The sequence below is a fragment of the Microcebus murinus genome, chromosome 11, assembly GCF_040939455.1.
Source record: "Microcebus murinus isolate Inina chromosome 11, M.murinus_Inina_mat1.0, whole genome shotgun sequence".
In the NCBI taxonomy this organism is placed as follows: Eukaryota; Metazoa; Chordata; class Mammalia; order Primates; family Cheirogaleidae; genus Microcebus; species Microcebus murinus.
The window spans coordinates 48,354,012-48,377,730 of NC_134114.1; the positions used below are offsets into that span (position 1 = coordinate 48,354,012).

The 23,719-nt window shown below is 40.7% G+C and overlaps 1 protein-coding gene across 9 annotated transcripts in view; it reads left to right on the top strand.

The window, feature by feature from the left end:
• The window catches only part of MAST4 (microtubule associated serine/threonine kinase family member 4), a 516,707-nt gene that overhangs the window by 175,153 nt on the left and 317,835 nt on the right, over positions 1-23,719 (top strand). For 4 of the 9 annotated variants that reach the window (XM_076008067.1, XM_076008071.1, XM_076008068.1 and 1 more), the window contains exon 1: positions 1-22,926. This exon is cut by the window's left edge and continues 13,366 nt beyond it. The exons of the other annotated variants lie outside the window; for them this stretch is intronic. In XM_076008067.1, the coding sequence (XP_075864182.1) occupies positions 22,888-22,926 (39 nt within the window). In that variant the 5' untranslated portion in view covers positions 1-22,887. The remainder of the gene's footprint in view (positions 22,927-23,719) is intronic. 9 annotated transcript variants of the gene reach the window in all.

Here is a 23,719-nt window from a genome sequence, read left to right on the forward strand (position 1 = left end):
TGATATCACACATCCTTGTCTTATTCTTAATCATAAAGAGAATACTTTCAGCATTACATACTAAGTATGATAAATGCTATGGATTTTTTGTTTTTTTTTTAACCTCTGTATCAGGTGAAGAACATCCCTTTTCTTGTTTGCTTAGTTTTTTTTTTTCCTTACTATCAAATGCCCTTTCAACATTTGTCAGTGAACATTAACGTTTTTGGAAAAAATACATTATCATGACAAAAAACTTTATAAAATACATTTCTGCATTGAGTGTACTAATACTTTAAGATTTTAAGTGATATTAGCATGTAATTTTCCTTTTGTGTGCTGTCTTTGGTTTTGATATCAAGGTTATGTTAGCTGAACAAAATAAATTAGGAATACATATCAGCCAACTATTACTGCAATAATGCTGTATAATAAACCACAGTTTTTCAGCGGCATGTATCAATAAACATTTATTTCTTTTTACAAGTCTGTGGGTTGGCTGTGGTAGCTCTGCTTTGGACTGTGGATCTGTGGTTGTGTGGCTCATGCCCAGACTGCAGGCCACATTCCTGGCTGGTCTATGTGTCTTACTTTGGGACACAGGTTGAAAGATGCACTTATCTATGGTATGTTCATCACATGCTAGGGGCTGGAAACGCTTAGAGTGGTGAGCAGACACACTATTTCTTATGGACTAGACTTGAAATTTATGCGGTATCACTTCTGTCGGTTGGCCAAAGCAAGCCACATGGATTAAGTCTGGCTGGCATCGATGGTGTGGGAAAATATAGCCCTCCTGTGGGGATAGAGAGTGGGAGAGAGAGTATTTGCTAAACAATAATTTTATCTACCATAGGGAAATGTCCCTCTTTTTCTAATCTCTGGAAGAGTTTGTATAAGCATAGATAGAGCTCTTTTTTGACTCTTCTGCATGTTGCTTACAAAGGCATCTGGACCTCATATTTTTTTTTTTGTTGGGTGGGGCTACTTTTGACAGATTCAAATTTTTAATGGTTTTAGGATCATTCAGATTTTTAAAATTTCTTCATGAGTCAGGTGGTATTTTGTGATTTTTGTGGAAATTTGATTATTTAATCTGTTTATTCTGAGTGGCATGTTCAGTTTTGAGTCCTTTCCCATTCTTAATATTGTTTAGTTGTGTCTTTCACTTTTTTTATTGATTAGTTTTTCTATTTATTAATTTTGAATTGTTTCTGTATTTCAGGTCATGCTTAGAAAGGTATTTTTTATCCTTAGATTCTAATAATATCATATATTATGTCTTTATGGGTTTTTAACGTGCAAATCTCTAATCTATCTGTAACCTGTTTTTGATGAGGAGTGAAAGAGCAGTTCAGCTTACTCTTTTTTCCAAGTGTCTAGCCAGTTATTTCAGGACTATTATTGGAAAACTTCTCTTTTTTGCACTAATCTATAATACTACTTTTAGCATATACCAGATTCTCAAGTACATTATAGATCTATTTCTTCACTCTGTTCTGTTCCTTTGATTTGATTGTCTTCCTGTATTTATATCACATAATCTTATTCCTGCAGTTTCCTGATATGTTTAACATCTAGTAGGGCTGGTGTGGGGGGAGCCTCGTAACTCTCATAATTAAATTCATTTTCACTTACATTTAAAAGACATCCCCTTACTTTAACATTTTCTATCTCTGGAAATAACTTCCCCATTTTCTTTGAAAACCAGTGAGGAAAAAAAATCATCACTTGTGGAAATTAATATTAACTATAGCTACTTTTATACAACCATAGTCCTTTTGTTCTGTCAGTAGGGAAAAAACTGTTTCTTCTTTTGTCAGATTTTCATGTTTGCCTCCCAGCCTGGACAGCTCAGTGTCAAGGTGCCGTCCATCGAAGCGGATATGACTAATTCTTGTGAAAATTTGCGACACGTAGCCCTGGACCCGGCTGCTACCTGGAGCAGGACCCACAGATTACTGCAGCCATCAGCCTAAGAAATAGCAGCTGGGTGTTAGCAGGTCTCCAAAGGCTGGGGAGATTTTCAGAGACAGGAGTTGGGATGGTGAGGCACAGAGATTGGTGATGTGGAGATTTACCTCCGTGACCGATCTCAGGGGCTACAGCTTTGGTTTTATGAAGTTGGAGACCCAGCCGTGTCTCGTATCTTGCAGCTGTGAAATTGTAAATGCCACCCACTGCCATGCTAGCTCTAGAGACATTCTCTGCTGTAGAAACTTTTTCTTGCCAGCAGCGTCCCAAGAGCCAACGAAAGGAGAAGTGAAAAGTTAATTGACTCCACCACTTTTCTGGGCACGATCTGTTTTCCTAACCGGCCTCTAGCCTGAGTTATTGAGAACATCCTCTGCCTCTTGTGCTGATGAGAAGGATGTACTCAAAGGTGGGGGGTGGGCGCTGACAGCACATCAGGAATAATTCCCCTCATCCATCAAGGCTGACAACCTCTGGATTCCTCGCCCTGTCAGAGCAGGAAAAGGGTCGGGCAGGATTGAATGGTCCCCACTTGTCTGGCATTTTAAACAAATCTGCATCTGATCTGAAATTAACTAGATGCAGCTGAAGTTGCTGATGGCAACAGTTCTCACTAAAGTCGGAAGCTTATAACCTGTCCCGCAAGGCCGCGGGGTGTCGCAGACTTGCGTCTGAATTATGAGCATCATGTGCCCTGTCAGTGCCGAAAGCTCTTCATTAAGAGGGAAGGGCTGTGAGTCCAACTTTGGGGCATGGAAAATCACGTCTTTAATCAGGTAGAACTTAATTTAGCTCCGTCTCTCAGGATCTTAGATCCTCTTGATCAGTGGGGGCATTCTGGATTAGATAACTTCTGTATTCTTTATTTTTTATTTTAAAAATAAATTTGACTCTTTTCTATCAGAAGATGATAAATTCCCATAGAAAATTAAGAAATGTTTCTTAAAGAGTAAGGAAAAAAATGATGGATAATACACAACTATTCTTCACACCTTTTCTTTAAACATAGATTTTTTTTTTTTTGTACATCCTAGTAACTCGTGATAGCAAATGTGTGCTTTTTCATATCACTTGTTTTCCCCAAGATACCAGGCTTGGGCTGAGTTTCATATCTCCTAGGTTTTCTTGCCTGTCTGAATTGAATCTCTCCTTTTGGCTTTATCTCTAACCCTGCTGTCCTTTCCTGTGGTTCATAACTCTGGTGATGAAACTCTGAAGGTTTCTATGTTGTAGCAGGTGCTAACCCTTTGTCCCAGGTGCTGTGTTTCAACGTTGCTACCCACACTCTTTTCTTCATTTAAAAAATTTTAAAATTTTTATTTCATCTCTTCCCTCTTATTCTTCTAATTCCTGTGGCTCACTTTCCCCTCACAGAGGAATTTACATTCTTATGCTGCTGGGAACTGCAGGGCTGAAGGCACTCTGTCTGGTTGGGTGTTTCCTCCTTGGGCTCTCCTCAAACAAGGCAGGGGACCTGCTTCCTGAAAGAATGTGTCCCCCAGGCAGCTGCTTCCTCCCCTTCCACCCCCATCAGCGCTTTTGTTGGCTGCATTAGTATCAAAGCCCATATCCCTAGACAGCTCTAGATGGCAGCATCTACCTCCCTCTGCCTCCAGGCTATGCTAGAAAAGAACAGTTGACTGTCACCCCAAGGATGTTTACTGTGTCGCCCTGATCTTTAAGATGCATGCCTCCTCTTGCCCTTCCTTCTGTTTCCTTGTGTGTTTTAAACTTCACAGATCATCATGAGGAGGAATATCGGATACACAATATGCCTCTTTCCTGGCTTCACTGGCTTCCCTGCAGTAGTCCTCAGCTTGCTAAGTCGGAGGCATGAATCTGATTATTCAGTCAGGTTCAGTCCAGTGGAATTTTGTTATAAGGAGGAGCATTGCTTTAAAATGCAGCCTGAGGCATTTTGTTAGTGATTTCTTAGGGCTGCTCAGGAGGGCTCATGGGCAGGCTGAGATGCTACCTGGCAGGTCCTGTTCTTGTAGGCACACCCAGTGCTGGCCGGCGGGCCCTCTGCTTTGTGAAGCGCTGTTTTGATTTTTGAGCAACTCAGTTTAACACATTACTGCCACGCTAAGAGGAAAAATAATGTTTCCCTGGGACCATGATATTTTATTAAAACAAAGTGATACTTTCTAATTTGTTATTTTTTTTTATTTTTGTGTGTGAGTTATATGCAATGCTGTCCATGTATTTAGAATTAAATTGTCACTATTAATTGTAACAATAAGAACATCAACAAGATTTTCACGAAACTACTGCAGGATTTTGCTTCACAAGGTCCGGGCTCAAAACTAGCATGAGTTAAATACAACTCACATGGCAGTTAATGTGTTAACATGGATATCAAACAGCCCCAAATCAAATAAATTATACTGTATTTTTGGTTCAAAATGCTTCAAAGATAAAGGAAATGCAGAGTTAAAATCCAGTACAGAAGAATGTTTACCTGTTTTCTAAAAGAAAAAAAATTAGGAGTATATAGTAGTTGTATATAATTATCACCTTTTAAAAATATATATATTATTGTGTTGGAATGTTTAGCTAGTTGTAATTTTTTTTAACCCACCTGCTCTGCCGTGAGACTTTGGACTCCTGGAAGCCCGCCAGGGTCACATCTTTGTGCCCTCCATTGTTGGGAGGTGATGTCTGGCTGAGCAGACGCTGCTCAGAAACCTCGCTTGCGTTCACAGAGTTCTCTTTGCCCTACATTTGGTAGTGCCTGGTGCGGCAGCACAAACATTTATCTCAGAATATTTAAACACACATTCTCTCTGCCTTAACTTCTGTGTTCCGGTGGAATCATGTTTAGTTGATTTAAATAAAATCTGGAGCAGCCCAGCGAGCGCCTGCATTATCCTGGATGTGGCGCCTGCCTCCTGGGTCAGCCCTTTCTCTGCTGCTGTGGAAATTAAACCCATGCAAAAGAGATGAGCCAGCCCCTGAACTGTAAGAAGCATTTTTGTACAACGCTTCACTGGGAACTGTGCAGGTTGAAGAGGTATTCATTTTCCGAAGGGTATTTTAAAAACAAGACCCAGAATTTCTGCCAGGATTAGAGAGCTCACTCCTGACTACAGACCTTCCCTCCTACACTGCGCTTGCATGTCAGCATCTGTATATGTCCCCTTCATGCTATGTCTCTCTTTCTTGGTGCCTTTCTCCACATAGTTTAAGACTGAAGTGCTTCCCCTCACCCCGCAAATGTGGTATTTAGACGAACAGCATTGGAGTCAGCGGGAAAGGCATATGAATTCATCTGGGAGGGAACTTCCATGGAGCTGGCTCTTAAGGCATTTCTGCAGTGACCACTAATTAGAAGTGGTCTTGCCACATGCTACTTTTCTAATAAACAAATAGGGCCACCCGTGACACCAGTTACGAATTCATAACTGTATAGTTGTGTTGGGCCAGCAGCAACCCCGAGGGGGTCCTCGCGTGGAGGACAATCTCTCTTTGAGGAGAGCGCAAAGCTCTGTCATTCTGGTGACACGATCCTTCCTTCATTCCTGCTGATTTACATTTTCACAGTAACCTTTTTTTAAATACAGGGATGTATGAAAAAGAAAAAAATAGCCCACAGTATTGGTACTGTTGACATTTTTATAAAAAGTGATGCATACACAGTATTAGAAAATTCCAAGAATACAGAAAGGTCTAAAATATGATTCACTTTCCCCCCCCCCACCCCTTTCTCTAAGGGTAATTATTGCTATTTGTTTCTTGTTGTTTGTTCCAGAAAGAAATTATGTACAATTAAAACATATACAACTAAGACATTTTATACATGGTTGGAGGCTTGCTTTTTAAATTTAATCTGAAGACCTCTCATAGTCGCACAGCACGTCATCGCATGGATACACCATCGCATAAATTGCCTGACCGGTCCCCAGAGGTGGCTTCTCAAATGACAGCTTTAGAGCCCTGTAGCTGTGACCTCTACAACATCTGGTGTGAGAATGCTGGCACACCGTTACTTTCAGTTGTGGGTGATTTGTAGTTGTTGGTGAGGTAAGTCTTCTCCTGGTGTTTAATCAGGATGACATAGAGTGCACTGTGTTGTATTAAAGAAATGCTAGCTGGCGTAACAGATAGTGCTCAGAGTTCTGTTGTAACATAATAGGAGTTTGTTTCTCCTTCACTTGTAGCTGTTTCGGCAGGGCTGTGCTCTGTTCCATGCAGTCACTCAGGGACGAAGGCTGACACAAGTTCTGCCATTTTTTTCACTTCCAAGGATGTTGACATCCGGTGGGTCTGTGGGAGAAGGATTGCGTGGGAAGTGTCGTGGGCCAGATCTTGAGTGGCGCACATCTGCCATGTTCCATTTTCCGGAACTTTGTTTTGTGACCGTACCCACTGCAAGAGAGTCTGGGAAGTGTATACTAGCTGTGTCCCCAAAACAAAAGGAAATGGGTTTAATGAACAAATAAGTAGCCAGTTAACATGGCCAAAAGCTAGAATGGGAGTGCCACCAAAACGTCAGCTGCCACCAGAAGTGGTGCATCTGGGCTGCCTGCCTTCTCTGGTGTTGTCGGCGTCAGGCCCACTGGCGAGCGATTCAGGAAGGGCCGCTCTCCCCTCTGCTGTGCAGTTCTTCCGCCTTCCCTGCCACTTTGTCATCTTGCATGACTGCGATACAGCAGTCGTGATCTATATATGTGTGGCTGAACTTGAGAAGAAAAGGGAGATAGCAAAGTGGGTTGGATGGGAAGGTTTTTGCTGAGTTCCCCAGAGGACTTTCCTGCGAAAGCAGAAGTTATGAGGATGCCACTATCACCGGCAGGACCACTGCGTGTCCTTTCCCTCTGTTCTTCTAAGTAGAACTGTTTGCAGGAGAAGCATCAGTGGGGGCTTTCCAGGTGACGGCTTTCTGGAACGGAGGAGGGCCAAGCATGCACGGGAGCTGGGCAGAGGCCCAGAGAATCTGCCAGGCAGAAGTGGCTGAAGTTGGCCCCACTGCGCGGCCACCTGGGCTCCCTCACAGTTGGTGTCTGAGCACCGGAGAGAGAGAGATGTCAGTAACGCTCTGCTGCCCCTTGGCTCCGCTGCTGAGGAATCCCAGCCTGGCTATGGCAAGGAATAAATAGTTTATGCCACATGCAGCTTGATCGTTTGAGACTCAGTGAAGATAATATATTGCTCTGCAGTAGCACTCTGCCTTTTTTTTTTTTCTTTTAATGACACCATTTTTGGGTGGGAGCAAAAAAGAAAAAGCAGCTGTATTCTTGGTATATGGATATGTTTTGAACGTGAGAAACAGTACTTAAAAGACAGACTCATCTAAACACATTGCAATTTTAACTGAGAAAATGATCCAGGAAATGTTGGAAAATAGGTTCTTTGTCCCTGTACACATACACACCCCTCCTTTGGCCACTTTTCTTTGTGTTTATTCAAATAAATTGGATGCATTTCAGAGCTTGGGAAAGCCTCAGAGTATTTCTGATGTCTTGATAGAACATATAATACATTCTGGTCGGTTAGCATCTGTTATCTTAAGCATTTTAGTAGTCAGTCATGTCAAGAAAGTATAATCTGGTGAACATCTTGATTTAGCCATCTGTTGGGTCCTAGTGTAGTAGTATGTAAAGGGGGCAGAGGGACAGATAAAACATTTAAGAGATCTGTTACTCTCAAATGATGAAGGCATTGCACACTCTTTAAATAATGGAACCTGTCAGTTTTTTGGACACTTTTCTCAGAAAGGAGAGATGATATTAAAAAAGATAGCTGCAAATGCAACAGGGACTGGCAGAAAACCTGGTGACTTTAGGAATCAATACTGGAATCACATATCTTTGCTATAATTTATCAAAACATCTCAAAGTGTTTTACAGAGGAGTGCACAGTAGTACCCTAATTTTACAAATCAAGCAATTGGTGGGTGACCCTACACTGCTCCTTACCCACGGTCTAGGGCTGTGTTGGGGTCAGGAAGCAGAGAAAGCAAACAACACAATAAAAGGCTGGAGCAGGCTAGCTGGAGAAATCATTAGGAAGCCATTGATAAGTATCATTACAGCACAGCCAGTGGGTACAGAGCTGACCACTGAGCCACACTGGACCAGGAAGTATGCCAAGGAAACAATCAATAGAAGATGTATTACTGAAAATTATTCTGCTATACTGAAAATATTCTGCTCCTGAATTATTTTTATTGATCCAGGGATTTTGGAAATGGCCAGAGGTAGTTTTATGAGCAAAAAGCCTTTGTATTTCTTGATCAGAAGACCAAAATAACAGAGGAAATCCCATCTCTGACACAAAACCTTGAAACGTGGCTCAGGAAACATAACGCTTATCATACATCCTCAGGAGGGCCCCGCCTGTGTTTGCTCAGAGAGGTGGTTATCTCCAAGAGCCACGCGCGGGTAGAGCTTCGTTTGCTGTGGTCACATCTTTGCTCTGATAGAGCCCCGTGTTTAATAGCCAGAAGAGACATTAATAGCATAATCTGCCGAAAGGAAAGATAGAAATGCTTGCCACCTGTGTGAAGCGGGGTCAGACCTTTGAGTTGGGGAGATGTGAGGATGAGGGTGCGGAGGGGATTCCGAGGGTTTGGAAGTAGGAGGCTGTGGTGTGCTCAGAAGGGTTGCTCCCCTGTGTCGCTACCCGTGGTGTGCAGCAGTGCTGTGCCACTGTGGGGGATGCCAGTGGGGTGGGGACCTGCTGCCCTAGACCCTGTGTGGCAGCCTCTTCTCGCTCCCTTGGCTCTCCATCTTCTCTGTTCTCAATTTTCCATGTGAAGCCCCCACCTCGCTTGTAGTAGAGAAGCTTATTCTTCATGGCGAATAAAAAGTTAGCGCTGATAAGAGGCGGCGCCACGGGGCTCAGCTCTAAAAGGGAGCCTCTGAAATGCACGATCTCCAGCTCTGAGATGGGATGGTTCTAGGTTCAGCCGAGAGGCTGGCCATCCTTCTTGAAGCCTTTCCTGGAAAACACTAATGAGAACTCTTTTGCATTCCAAGAGTTTTTAAGGATGTCTAATTCCTGGCAAAATATTCTTAGGAAATCAACATACACTTGTTAACCTTTTGTCATCTTCTTGTGGGGAGCTTTTCATTCCCAGTCTTTTCTATTAAGTTGGAAAAACCATTTTTGTCTGGAATGGTTTTATTTATTGTCACAAATATTTATAGGGGAAAAAAAACCTGTAGGGAAATGTTTGTAAGTGATGAACCTGAGTGAGGGGTGTAAGCAAGTTTATTCTTCCAGTTGTTCTGTAGATTGGAGAGTAAAATGAAGCAAGTGTATTTTCTCCTCCCTTAAAGAAACAAAGACAAAGGAAACAAGTTATTCAATGACTTTTGCAAGGGCATGCAAGAGTTAAGTGGCAGATCCCCAGGATTGGATTGCAGTTGCTCAGTTGCCCTTCTCCTGCTTTTTAGGCCATATCTCCTCCCTAAGGGAAAGACAGGTGTGGGGAGGGGTTTCCTCCATGTACTGCTTCTGAACAAAATGTCTCTGAGCCGTGCAATGCGGCCACATGTTTCTGCTTATAAATTATCCAAGTGGGAAAAGTGGGAGATTGGTACCTAAGTGTCAGTTTTATAAAACTGCTAATTAAATGGTATTTAGGCATGTATTTTGCCCACTGAGAATGAATGGGCGGTTCTAGTTCTGAACCTGGAGTTTTTATTTCTGAGAGCTTGAAACAGAAAAATTCGTCCATGGGAAGCAATATTTAGTAGCAAAAGGAGGAATGTTAGGTACAAATCTGGTGATCTGATGGGGAGACAAAATAGGAGTTGAATGCTGCACTCTTAACATTGCTTTCAGAATTGAGTGTTTTGTTGGAAGGGCATCATGATAGAGTCTGAGAAGGCCTTTAATTATCCTTGTCTGTCACCTCTGGAAGGTTAGGAGGGAGAAGCTGAGCACTTTGCTCCAGCTGACCCCAGGTCTCTGTGGGTTAAGAAGAAGATGGGCCTCCAAGGGCAACTTCCCAGGAACAGATAGTGTTATTGCCTGGCACCTTTACCCATCTCATTCCTCCTTCTTCGAACCTCAAGAAGGGAGGGTCCCCATATATTTTCAGGGTTTTGTGATGTGACCTGGCCTAGTAACAAATTCTGAAATAAAAATGCCTGTTTATGATCAGCATGCACCTTATTAACCTTCTGGCATTTGGAAAAAGCTAAGGATTGGTTACTGTGCCTCCTGGGTGCTGGGGAGCCGTGAGTGGCTTGTCAGCATGGGAGGCAGGCCAGGGCTTTCTTCCCAGCCTCCAGCAAGCACTGTCCTCTCGTGGGTCTTTCCTGACCTTTGGTTGCCTCCCTCGCACCTAATCAAGCAGGATGCGCAGCCGTAGGTATGCAAGAGGCCAGCACTCCCACCTAGGTCATCCAGAACATCACCCTCCGGAGCACCTTGGATGGGACAGACTCTGCATTTCTCATTGGATTATTCTCTGAAAGATTCTTTTGCTGATCTTCATCTCCATGACTCCAGAAAACCAGGAGTTCAAAAAGCTGGAAGAAAAATAAAAGACAGGGTGAAGTGCACTGATGCAAGTGGTGTTTTGTCCACTAGGTGGCGCATCAGCAAATCTCCTATACAATGGATAGAATTTAAAATGTCGAGAGGATTTTTTTAAAAGATGCATCCGTCTCTGACTACATGTGAGAGAAAGTTATGCCATGTGTGCATAGTGATTGACTAAGTTAACTGGGGAAAAGAAGTTTGGAGTAAATGCTAATAGACTGGTTGAAATTAAAAAGCTTTATGATGTATCCTGGAGATTTTTTCCCCACAACAGTTGGGCTCCAGATCACTGCTGCAAATAAGAGTCTGCTAACCTTAAGGGGGTAGCATTTTGAGTTTATAGAATAGTGTGTGGAAGTTGTTTTGGTATCCTGGGTTTATATATTTGAATTATGTTCAGAAAATGGTGCATACTTGAGCTGGAGAGATTCTTTCCAGTAACTTAAAAAAAATTTAGCGGGACATGTTAGGTATAACTTCTTTTTGAAGGAATAGACTTCATGTTGCTAGACTGCATAATCAACAACTCTTATCACATATGGAATTAAACGGTTAAATGAATAACTCCATGCTGAGAGTTTTTAGTTTGGGTTTTTATTAAATATACTAAAAAATGGTTAAAGATGCTTTTTGGAAGCATGTAAAGGAAGCAACATTTTCACTTCTTAATACAAGGATTCCCACTAAAAACTGAGGAGTAAAATTAGTGACATACAATGGTGTTTCCCCCCTTATCTGAGGTTTGCTTTCCCTGGTTTAAATAGGCGATGTAGCACAATATTTTGAGATAGATACCATAGTCACATAACTTTTATTACAGCATAATTGTTTAATTATTAGTTGTCAATCTCTTACTGTGCCTTATTTGTAAATTAAACTTTATTATAGGTATGCATATATAGGAAAAAATATATATAGGGTTGAGTACTATTCATGGTTTCAGTCATTCACTGGGGGGTCCTAGAACATACCCCCAAGGATAAGAGGAGACTGCTTTACTTTTAAGACATGTATTTCAGAAGGCAAATAAATCCTGCTTTCTAGTAAAGTATTAGAATTTTATTATATATTTTTTTCCTCTAAAGAAATCTGTAATAATCCTGATGGCTGAGAGTAAGGAACCTCTGCATATTGCTTTACAAAGTGGAATCTATTAGTCTTGTCTGTAGGTAAAACAGTGAGGATACACATACCCTGTTGTATCCAGTTTTCTTTAGAGGACAGTGAAAGCATACAATTAACGGGCTCCTCACAAATGTCTTTACCTGCTGTTTCAGAGGAGAGTGGTGACAGGTTCTCAAGGTTGTCAGGTGAGGTATGAAATCATCACCAGAGTTCAGGTGGCATTGAAGCAAAACCTCAAGGAGGAAAAGAGGAGGAACCGTGTTTGCTTTTAATAATTGAGTCGTGTAATGTGTTTAGTGAGGGCAAGATAGGTAGGACTTATCCAGTTCACTGAACTTCAGTTTTAGAGGAAAACCATGGGAAAAGTGCCTTGTCTTTCCATGAAAATGCTAGTCTTCGGTAAGAAGAGATTAAAGTCTTTTTTTTTTTTTTTTTTATGGCCGCGGAAGTCAGTGCTTCCTTTCTCTCCTATCTCCCAAGTCACTTCTCCCCTCCCCTTTTCTCAAGTTTTATAATCATTTATGGGAAAGATTATAGGAATAATAGTAAGAAGGTTTCTAATATAAGTCATTTAGGTATTTAAACTGTTTTATGTAGGAATGTAATCAGAAGAAGGAAATGGCACCCTGAATTTGGGAAGAGGGAAAGGGGCAGAACTTGCAGGGTCTGCTGTTATAAATGAGTACAGATGTCGAAGTCCAGGAAGGTTCTGGTTGGAGAGAGGGGCTGCTTTTAGGAGCCAGACCCGCCACCATTTTCAGCTCAATTGCCTTTGCACACGTACTGTTCTCTTTGCTTGTCAGGCTTCTCTCAGCTCCTCCCGTCCATCCTACCTCACTTAGAATTCCTGCTTTCTTTCAGCCAGTGGTTCCTAAATTTGCCTGCACATTGGAATCGCCTGGGGAGCTTCAGAAACTGCTGTGCCTGGGGTTCACCGCCAGAGATTGTGATTTAGTTGGTCTGGGTGTGGCCTTAGTTTTTGAAATTGATAATAGACCCTCCAGAGATTGCAATGTGCAGACAAATTTGCGAACTGCTGTTTTGGACTGTTTACCTCCCCTCCCAAGTGTTTTCTACCCATCCTTCTGGGTACTTGTGCAGCAGGAAGACCTTGAGTGTGTCACCCCTGTGTCTCCACTTACCTCCCTGTGTTTTGTTGATTTATTCATGTGTCTTGGGACCCCATGGCTGCATCCCGGTGGGACTGAGTCTTTTTCCTCTCTCTGTCCTCAGCATCCATCATAATGCCTGACTCATAGTAGACACTTAGTGATTGGTTTTTGAATCAAGGGGATAAAAAAAACAGTAATACGATGATTTAGACAAATCGATTCATGCACTTCTGACTCAGGACATTTTTATTGCCCTGGTAGATATTTCTCCTTTACTTGAAGAGCATAGATTCCCTAATCTCCTGTCATTTCTTAAAGCAATGATAAGTATGTAAAATTAAAGAGGAATATGTTCTGTTGTGTGGTATTAGCCTGAGTCACAAAAGCCAGCTTTAGATAAGGGGACAAAAGAGAGCTAAGCCTGTATTCAATAAGTCTCAAGGAAGTGAGAGTAAAGTGTTGCCGATTTCTAACAGAATAATTCCCCATCGCCTTACTTAAAGAATATTAATTTATCTAATTGATGATAATCTGGTCAATTTATTGTAGCATTAAAAATGCAAATCAGTTACCATACCAAAATATTCACTGACGTGCCTGAGAATTTTTAAATTTTATTTTATTTTATTAGGTGATAATGGCAGGCATAATTGTTAATGTTTGATTCTGGCAAAATACAATTAGTTTCTGTGAAACACATTGTGCATTAATGATATCATTAAGATTAATGAATATAAATGAGCTGGGGATTTCAAACAGAACATAGGGACTTTAAATCAGGGTGTAAAACTTGAGACAGATTTCCTTGATTTTTAAGGATAATTTGCTAGAGCCCTTGTTGAATTCTTATATAGACTAGAGAGAAAATAAATCCAAGAAATTAAATCGGCTACCAGAAGGATCAAACTTTTTTAACATTAACTGTCATCTTTTTTTAAAGACTGTTGTAAATTGACTTCTGTTAAAGAAAGTCACCTTTTAGTTTTACTTTGTGAACTAATTTAAAGACAGCTTTTAAAAGAAATTTCCAGGTCTTTTATGTGTAAAAGTACATACATATTTGGGTCATAAATCATTGCTCGTTTAAATTAGATGTGACTTTATGGTGTTCCTGTATATTCCAGATGTTCTGCCATAGACGTCTATTACTTTTATAATTTTCAAATGTTATTAAGAAAACTAGACACATGTTTATTTTTCTTGAGTTAAGAGATGGAGAAAGGCAAAAGAGAGAGGATCCTCATCCAGGTCTTAGGGAAGAGAGCCATGGACTTGATGTGTAACCTGACTCCAAGACTCATATGGTATTTTGAGTATTGATGTATGACTGTGTTTTTGTAGTACAGAGAGAAACTGTGCCAGTAAGAATCAAGAAGAAAACGGATTTAAGTATGGTCTGTGCCCTTGTGATTTAAGCACTGTGTTTTCTTCATTCTTGCTCAACTAGATGTTCTCAGGTGGTGCTTAATGTGACTCCTTCATATGTATATATCCTTGGTCTGATCTTCACTTCCTGCTGCCGTTTCTCCCTCTGCATGCATATGTATGTGTGGGTACGCACACATTTGGTTTTTTATTTGTTTGTGTGTCTATTTCAGAGCTTTGCAGGGCAGCCTTTGCCCTTGACTTGCCATTGGGGTAGTGGTGAGATGGACCACCAAGGTGCAGGAGGAAAGGGAGGTTTTCTGGAATGCGGCTGCTGTCTAGGCACAGGGTGCTGGCCAGAGAAGCCTGAATTCTCTTGCTAGCGCTGCCTTTTTACTGTTTTCATGACCTTGGACTCTTCTTATAACCTCATTGTCTCATTTTCTTCATTGGTAAATTGGCCCTGTTTCTTTCCTTTCTACTTCACAAGAAACTGATGAGGATTAATGAGATAGGATCTGGAGACCGTTTTGTGTTTCTTGAAAGAGTACATTTAAAGAATGCTAGAAGACAGAGTTAATATTGTAGAGAAGAGAAACACGCATCCTGCACTGTGCTATATGATAGAGTCTCAAGAAGCACTTACGTTCTTTCAGCCTTAAACTAGTTGGCAGGTGGCAGCCTCATTTCTACTTGTGTCTGAAATGGATGACATGCTAGTACAGGATGATAGGAAGTCAAACTGAATATAGGGAATAGTTCAGTGACAAACAGGATTCAGGGGGAGCTTCTAAACTTCTGTACTCTTGCCTGAAAGAAACCTCCTTATTATTTAAAATCATTTTTATAAATGCCTCTTGGACCTATTTGGCTGCTTAGTATTTGTAGAAGAGTCACCAAAGGTGTTTGCTGGGCTACATGTGCATAATGCAAACAAGATCAGAATGAGGCTTCTGGTCAAAGCTTCAGAATTCATTCACCCTGATGCCTCTAGGTAGACTAAGGCTGAAGACATAATCTTAAACCCAGGGTTGAAAACAGTAAAGTTGCATGACACTATTCAAATCTACATTGTAGTGCATGTCCATATAAAAACACAGATGTAGGAAAGCAAGCTTGATAAATTCACTTGTGGAGTCTCATCCTAATTTTATTTAGCATGTTTGTCTTTGGTTAGTAGGGTTTTAAATTCCAAGGTGACAAGCTTGGTTTTTCTCCTCAGAACATTTTCCAGATTTTTTTCTACTTTGTGTTTACTTTTTTTGAGAGTTTAGCTAGGCAACCATACATTTAATCTAGAACTTAGCTTCTTGTCACTGTAGGATTTTAAAAAAAAGTTTAATACATGTGTTGCCTGAAAGTTCTTTTATAATCTCTGATTCAGCAGCTATATTTGGAATATAGAAGCTAGAGTTCAAAATTTTAAAACATAGTCTTACTAGATCTTTTATTTCTAGGTATATCATGTCACTTTAGAAATAATTGTAGGAATATCTTTGTTTCAGAAGCTCATAAAATATTTAGTTGATACCAGTAGTATTATGACCAATAAATGTACATAGCAACCTACGCGTTTCTAAAGCTTGTGACATCGATTGGTGTCCTATAGTGGCAACTCTGCCAACATCACTTCACTCATCTATTCCCATAATAATCTATATATTAATATGAATTATGGGATTTTGGTAAATGTTCATGATTCTAGTGTTAGCTGTGTATCATTTGGACATAAAAGGACATAATTGAAAAAAAATATTGGAGCTATTTCCAATCATCAGATCTTCATAAACGCTTTCATATGAAAAAAATGAAGTTGTATTACCCAGTTTTATTAGAAATGCTATATTTTGTTGGATTCGTGTGTTTGCAAAGTAGAGAATATTTTCCTGCTGTGATTGATGTTAGGGCATTTATGAGGATAGTCCGCTATATTTCATATGTATATGAGGGTGTCATTGTTAAAATGTTCAAAAGAAAATTATGTATGTGATTTATATTTTATTATTTCCTCCTAGGATGTAATTTTTTCAATACCATGATTCCTGTCATATTGTCAGTAGTGATTTGATGGCTAATATGCCAGAAATAATTAGATAAAAAAAGGTGATGCCAACGTCAAGGCAACATAGCTTTTTTGTGAAAAGCCTTAAACGAAATCATGCATGTTACATTGTAGAAATCACCAACTGCATGCATTTAAGGAGTCTTCAGGATTGCAGGCAGGAAAAAAAAAATGGAGCTAGCTGCAGGAAGTGTGGGATGCAGCATGTTTCCTAGGCATATGCCTGCTACTGACCCCACCTACAGTTTTTGCTAAATGAAACACGTGTTTTAGAAAATGCTACTCTTTGGATAAATTCAGACTTCAGTATGTTGTCAGGGGGAAGGTGTTAGATCCTATCTTTTCTTTTGAGTGGGGAAAATTTTGTCTGTCCCTGGAAGGCAGCCTGCCCTTTGTTTTAGTCTTCCTGACAGGTTGAACATCTTTCTTTCTTTGGGGAGAAAAAGACACATACTGTATGAACTGCTGTTTCTTTACCTTTGTTAACCTTAGAGGTTGGAACTTTATTTTAAAATTTCAGGTGACTGTTTTTAAATATGAGAAAAGAAAATGTATGGTTCCCGTGTTTGTTCCTGAGCGTAATACCTCCTGGTACTTTAGGATGGAATCTATTTCCAGGTATTGTTTTACTTTGGAGCATTGTTGACACTGGTAATTAATCTCTGGTTCACTTGTTAAGTTCATTTAATGCATAGTAACTGTCCCTAAAGATTAGACAGTAATAACATCAGGCAGGAATATTGAGATATTATAGTATTAATATTAGATAGTAATAAGTATGAGTGTCAGCCTCAGCCAAGGATTTAACCTGCTCTCAAGTTAGCATTGACACTGTAGAGTGTGTTTTGTGCACTTGAGCCTCAGCTTATCGCTGGTGTCTGAGCTCTGCTTTCCGACTTGGTGCAGAGGGGTGATGAGGATGGCTGGTGGGAAACCTCCTCAGCCCGGAGCCAGGCAGGATGAGGGAGCTGGGAAGCCAGGAAGGTCGCTGAGTGGTTGTGTGACGCAGATGCTTGGTGAGATGACGATGCCCTGGAAGAGGAAGGAGAGTCGGGAGGGGGAGGCTCGGCTGGGGGCTTGGCAGGGAGAAGCCAGGTGTCCACGGTGAAGGGCAGGGGCAGCTCTCACCTTGAGGGCAGTGGGACCAATTTCCCAATTTCCCATCAGGTTGCCTCCACTCCTTCTCAGCTTCCTGATTATAAGCTCGTAGTATCTTCATTTTACAGCTTTGGTTTACAGAAACCAAAGCTCAAGGAAGTTAAGGGACTTGTGCCAGCCTACCGGTTGCTTGTTGGCGGGGACTGGTTCTCAGCACATGGCACTTCTAAATATGCTGGGGAGTCACGGCTTCCGGAAAGTGAAGGGAAATATTTGGGATTTCCCCCTCTTCCCTCTCTTTTTCCCAGCACTGCTGAGAACAGAGTGAGCAGCCTTGCCCTGAGTCATTTCACCTAAAAGGAAAGAATGATTTAAGGAGCGGCCTTCATGGTAAATTCCAGAAAAAGTATCAGACTAGCAATTGAAAAGCTGCCAAAACCCCCTCAGGTTAACCGGGACGTGTATTATGCCTGGCACAGCAACTGAAAGGGTGCCTTTGGTTTTGCGGAATTCCCTTGATTATAAATAAATATGTGTTATATTTAGAACTGTATAATTTTGGAGTCGGAAGGATGAAGAGTTGTTCAAACTCAGTGGAGGCGCAGAGACATTTAAGAAGAAAGTACAGAGAAACTTGTCCCTGGCCAACCCTGTTCGTTCACCCCCTTCTACCCAGGGGGCTCTATAGCTTCCCCCTAACATAGCTGAGACCCTGCTACTTTTCTCTTTCAGAGGCTTGTGGCTCATAGAATTTGGCGTTCTGAATGCTCTTTGTGTTTTCTGACCCCTGACAGCTTACTAATGTGGTACTTTTTCCTCAGGAGCTAAAGAATCTGACAGCTTTCATGTCATTGTTTCACTTCGAAAGCACTTTTTCTTCCTTTGTTTAAACCCTAAGAGGCAACAGAGCATGGCGGTTGGGAACCCAAGCTCTGTGGTCAGCCTGGCCAGGGTCGGTATCCCAGCTGTGCCTTTCCTTGGTGTGGAATAGAGGGGAAGGAAGTTACTTAACCTGGATGTTGATTTCCTCATCTGTTAAATGAGGATGCTGATGGTACCTAACTTAAGGGGGGCCGGCAGCACAGTGGAACTCCCCTGAAACTCCTCCCTCTGGCTGATATGGAGGGAGAAACTTCCTTCTCCACCAGAGATCGAGCCTCTCCACTCCCCTCAGACTTTAGCTCCCTTGGTTTCCGGATAGACAGTTCTGGAGCCAAAGGCTGAAAGTTCTAGATGGGGCTGGATTAGACCAGCAGAGTGGAGTGGGAAGGTTAGGTTTGGAAACTTCCCACACCTTTGTGGTGTTTTTTAAAAAAAAGAAGAAAACAAAATAAAACTTCATATAGTCCTCACAGCAGTTCTTCAGTGAACATTCAGTTGCTGAAGAATGACTAAAATCAGAAGATGCGAGTTTAGAGTAACCAACGTAGAACTAGTAAAGGAAGATAACTTGTTTTAAATGTAGCCATGTGTCACTTAACAACAGGGATATGTTCTGAGAAATGCCTTGTTAGGTGGCTTTGTTGCTGTGTAAATATCATAGGGTGTATCCACACAAGCCTAGATGGTGTAGCCTGTACACATCTAGGTACAGCCCATTGCTCCAAGGCTACAAAACCTGTATAGCATGTTACCGCACTGAATATTGCAGGCAATTGTAATTCAGTGATAGGTATATGTATCTAAGCATATCTAAACAGGAAAAAGGTACATGATAAATGATAAAAATGGGACACCTATACAGGGCACTTACCGTGTATGGAGCTTTCAGGCTAGAAGTTGCTCTGGGTGAGTCAGTGAGTGGGTGGTGGTGAGTGAATGTGAAGGGCTAGGACATTACTGCCCTACTGTAGATTTTTATAAACACTGTACACTTAGGCTACACTAACTTTATAAAAAAACATTTTTCTTTCTTTAAAAATAAGTTAACAGTAGCTTACTGTAACTATTTAAAACACTTTTTAATTTTTTAAAGCTTGTTGACTTTTATAATAGCTTAACACACACATTGGATAGCCGTGCAAAATATTTTCTTTATATCCCTATTGCTTAAACTTTTTTTTCTATTTTTAAAATTTAAATAAGTTTTATTTTTAATTTTTAAACTTTCAAAATGGACACACATATTAGCCTAGTCCTACATAAGGTCAAGATCACCAAGGTGTCACTAGTCAATAGGAATTTTTTAGCTCCATTATTATCTTATGGGACTACCTTCATATATGTGGTCCATAGTTTACTGAAACATACTTTTTACAGTACATTACTGTATGTGAAAAATATCTGACCATGTAAATCAGGTGACAAACCTGTGTCCTTATACCACATACCATCATGGTGTGCATAATTACAAAATCTCAATCTATGTCTTTGTGAAATGTGTGCAACCAAATGTTCCCCCCACCGTCCAGTTTTTCTTAGTTGGGACTTGGAATTGGTTTTGTTTCTGTGAACTATTTAATTGTAATAATTGTTAAAACTTAAATTTGACCTCAATTATAGTGACCATAGATTTTGATTATTCCAGGAAATAAATTATGCCTATAATAGAGTGGGCATGTGGTGTATCCATACAAATAATTTTTTTTTTAAATCAAACACCACAAAGCCCCTGGCTTATGATTACAATTAATGACAAAGTCTACCAGATTTTATTATTTGACTACACATGTATTAAGTAAAAGCAATACATATTAAGGTAGGTACTTTGTGAATTGACTCACAATATTGCAGACATACTCCATGAAGGTATAAAATCGCAGGAGAAATGAGTTTATTAATGGAAATTAGGCTAGCTCCTAATTATTACCTGTGAATAGTGTCATCATTTGAAGTTTTTATTGCGTTTTAACACATGGCTTATCTTGATGAGAAAATATATAGCAAAGGGTAAATGTAGCAATTTTCCTTTTACTATTCCCTCTGCTAAGCTATTATTGCTTGATGTTATTTTTCAGCAGCCTTTCATTTTTGTCCCAAATGTTTTTGCCTCTGGCTGGTTTTATTTCTTTAAAATGTATGTGTATCACTTCTCAAAATGATACACTTTGACAGGTAATCGATATTTTTTCATACTAGATTTGATGGTGTGATGGTCATAAGCCTCATCTTAGACTTAGTTAATGGTGGAACACTAACCTAGATTTTATCTCAGAATATTCCTTTGTGAAGAAACATACTTTTCATCCTTAACCACATTCCTTTTTATCACTCCCACCTACCAAACAACTCTAGCTGCACAGTGCCTAAGGTGCATGGAGACCCTCTATCTGGGATGCCCATCAGCTGACTTTTTGACAGTGTGTCCTCAAAATGTCTCCTGGTAGCACTTCGAAGTAGCTTATCCCATTGGTCATGGAAAAGATACTCCTGGGCTCTGTGTGTGTATGTGTGTGTTTTGGCAATCTGCAAGTTTTACTACTTCTCTTTGTCCAGTGGGAACTTGGTGCCCTCCACTAGAACCCACATTTCAGGGCTAACACAATGAAGATCACAGTGTTCAGAGAAGAATTGTATACAAGGACGCCATGCTTGACTTTTGCTTTTAAAAGTTGAGCTGCTTGGGGCAAGATTTTTTTCCTTCCCCCAAATTATTTTTTCCTCCCTCCTACTTATGCCTCTGTGGACAGATAACAAGGACACTCTGAGTTGCTAAATATATTCTGACCTGCTGCCAAGGTTTTGTCTAAGATGGCTCTTCAAATTCAGGGAACTTTTTGTGCTTTTCTCTCTGCATGGTGACTTGAGGAAGAATGGGCAACAATTGTCATCCCTTTGTTTACACTGAAGAGCAAGATTTTCCCTTTTCAGGAAAAGATTACAGAGCAGATGAGGCTGTGAAGGATGTGGATCTGTTTTCCACCAGCTTTTCAGATTGCCAAAATACAGCAGGCCAATCTTTCTTTCTTCTTAGTGTTTTTCTTTTCTTTTTATTTTGTCCTTCAATTAAAAAAATAATTATAGTCTTTAAAAATCTTTTTGTAAAAAATTATTTGTGCAAGAATTATTGGTACAGTTTGATTTGAGCGATGACTAGGTTTGGGCTGTGTTTTTTGCTTTTAGAGATGGCATTACTCCTCCATGTATAAGTGAGAGTTAAAACCCTCTGGGGCTTTCTTCTTTAAGTGGTATCAAATGAACATGCCTAAGTGGAAAAACACCCTGACATCCTTCTCTGCTAGGGGTGGCATTTCTTGAAAAGGCTTGTCTTTGTAGGTCTGGAGATATATGCAAAGACCGTTAGGGAACATAAAATGCAATCAGTTTTCCTCAGTGGTTAGATTCATAAATCCCTGAGCTATTTTTAATGACATAATCTAATCAATTGATAGCAAGCCTAATAGTGTGTTGACAGCCAGAAAGAGATGGAAAGCTAGCGGAATATCACGTGACTGGATGAAGAGCCTACTAGATACTTCCTTCCTCTCTCCCTCCCACATTTAGAAATCTCTAGATAACTGGATTAGGTAAAATCCAGGAATTGCTGATTAAAAAATTTTTCTATTCCTGCCTTCTTTTCTTTCAAGAAAAATAATTTTTCTAATGGATAGAGTGATAGGGAAGGAGATTGTTCTTACACAAACTGCAGATAGTCCTTGTATCTATCTCTCGGGACCAAACTATTCTCTCAACTTAAATATCTTTAGAATAGACACCAAGGAGGAATAATTTATTATAAATTGGTAGTATCACATATTGTTATTCCTGTGCCACGCCAGTAATGAAAAGTTAATATTCATCTCTTGGTTGCTTTGAATTGAAATAAGATGAGGATGAGTGGAGTAAACAAGCTGAAACAGAGTGTGAAATTGCACATGATGGGAATTTTTTTTTTTTTAGCTGCTTATAGAATATACATGGGTTAATATTCCAACTAATTATGGCTCTTAGTATTTCTTCTCCCTTTTTACATTTTGGTCAGGTATCAGCAGAACTAAGTTTATTATCAGGAGGGAAATTAAAACATAAACTGTTTCTGTCTTTGGGCCAGGAACTGGCTGGTGAAGTACTTATGTAAATGAATAGGCTTTCTTGCTGGGAGGTGTGAAGTGTTCTGCCCTGGCGGCAGGGAACAGCCACCCTGAGCCCTGGGTTTGTAGGTTTTCAGGCAGCGTGTGTGTTCTGCTACATTTTGTTTTCTTTGATGCCTTCAGAAAAGATGAGCGCCAGGCATAGTGGTGCTGCTTGGCTGACCAGCTGTGCCCTAGTTTTTCACCGTCCCAATCAGCAGCTGCCTTTTACAGAGGTGTCTGTCACCGCTGATTTACTTAGCCGCTTTGACCTTATAGTTGCTTCAGAAGGGGCTTGACCCAGAGCCACTGCCGATAAGCCATTTACTGGTCGCCTGGAATGCCACAGCCGGCCAGCGTTTTGAAGAAGAGAAAGCGGGGCTCTCACGATTTCCTGTCTAATAGCAAGAGCTTCCACCGGCTGGATAAATGCATTAGGTGTCTGAGCCCACTTGCTGCTCTTCTCCCATTGAACTGCAAGCATCCGTGATCTCCGAAGTTGCTGGAGTGAATAACTAAGCGGGACCAGCTGACTCCGGGCTCCAATCAGCTAGAGCGTGATGTAAGTGTTTAGCAGCTGCGGGGCTCTGAATTAGCGTGCCGAAGTAGAGGTGTAGTACAGCATGGCTAGACTGTTGTGAGAGGCTCAGAGAAAGCAGAGGGTGAGATGGATGAGTCCAGCATTCTAAGACGAAGAGGGCTCCAGGTAGGAGATTGCTCCATTCTTGACATGCAGCATTGTCAGTGGCCAGCCATTGAGGATTTCAAAGTTCCCTTGTCATTCCTTTACTGGGCATGAATATGTGCACAGTTCTTAGTATCTACATGGCAACGTGATACACTGAGTTTCTAGTTACAGGTATGACACATCCCAGGGTTCAGGGAGGAAGGTTCTTTTTGTCAGGGACAATAGATGTGACTTTTAGTTTGATACTTTGGTGCTTTGTTTTTCTGCTGGTTGTTTAAGAATAGTTAATTCGTGGCTGGCAGTGACAGCTGATGAGACGATTTGGCATTTTGTCAAGTGTCTGGGAAGTCTGTCGAGGGTAGCAACTCCGTTCGGTTCTGGGAACACAGGACTCAGTTTTGTGTGGGGATCAATCTCTGCCCGGCAGCATCTGTCTGATCGCCTTGCAGTTGTGTGCAGCTGCTGGGAGTTTTCCCGACAGTAAAATGAAAGTTTTTGCTGGCAGCTCAATCAAAGTTCTCTGTAATTTGTTTATGTTGAGATGAGAAAAGATATGTATCTTACTGCCTTGCTTTTTTGTGCCCAAGTTTCTTTAATTAAATTACTCTGACTTTAGTGTACAAATGCATTCTGAGTTAAAACTTGGCAAATCAAAAAACTTGAAAAAAAACATCTGCTTGGCAGTTTGTAAGTTTAAGGAAGCCAAAACATAAGTATGTTCAAAATTACTGTGTTTAACTCCTTGATAACTCTTTTTCCTGTATATGTGACACTTTTCTTTGTGAAATAATCCAATCAGCCATTGCTAAAC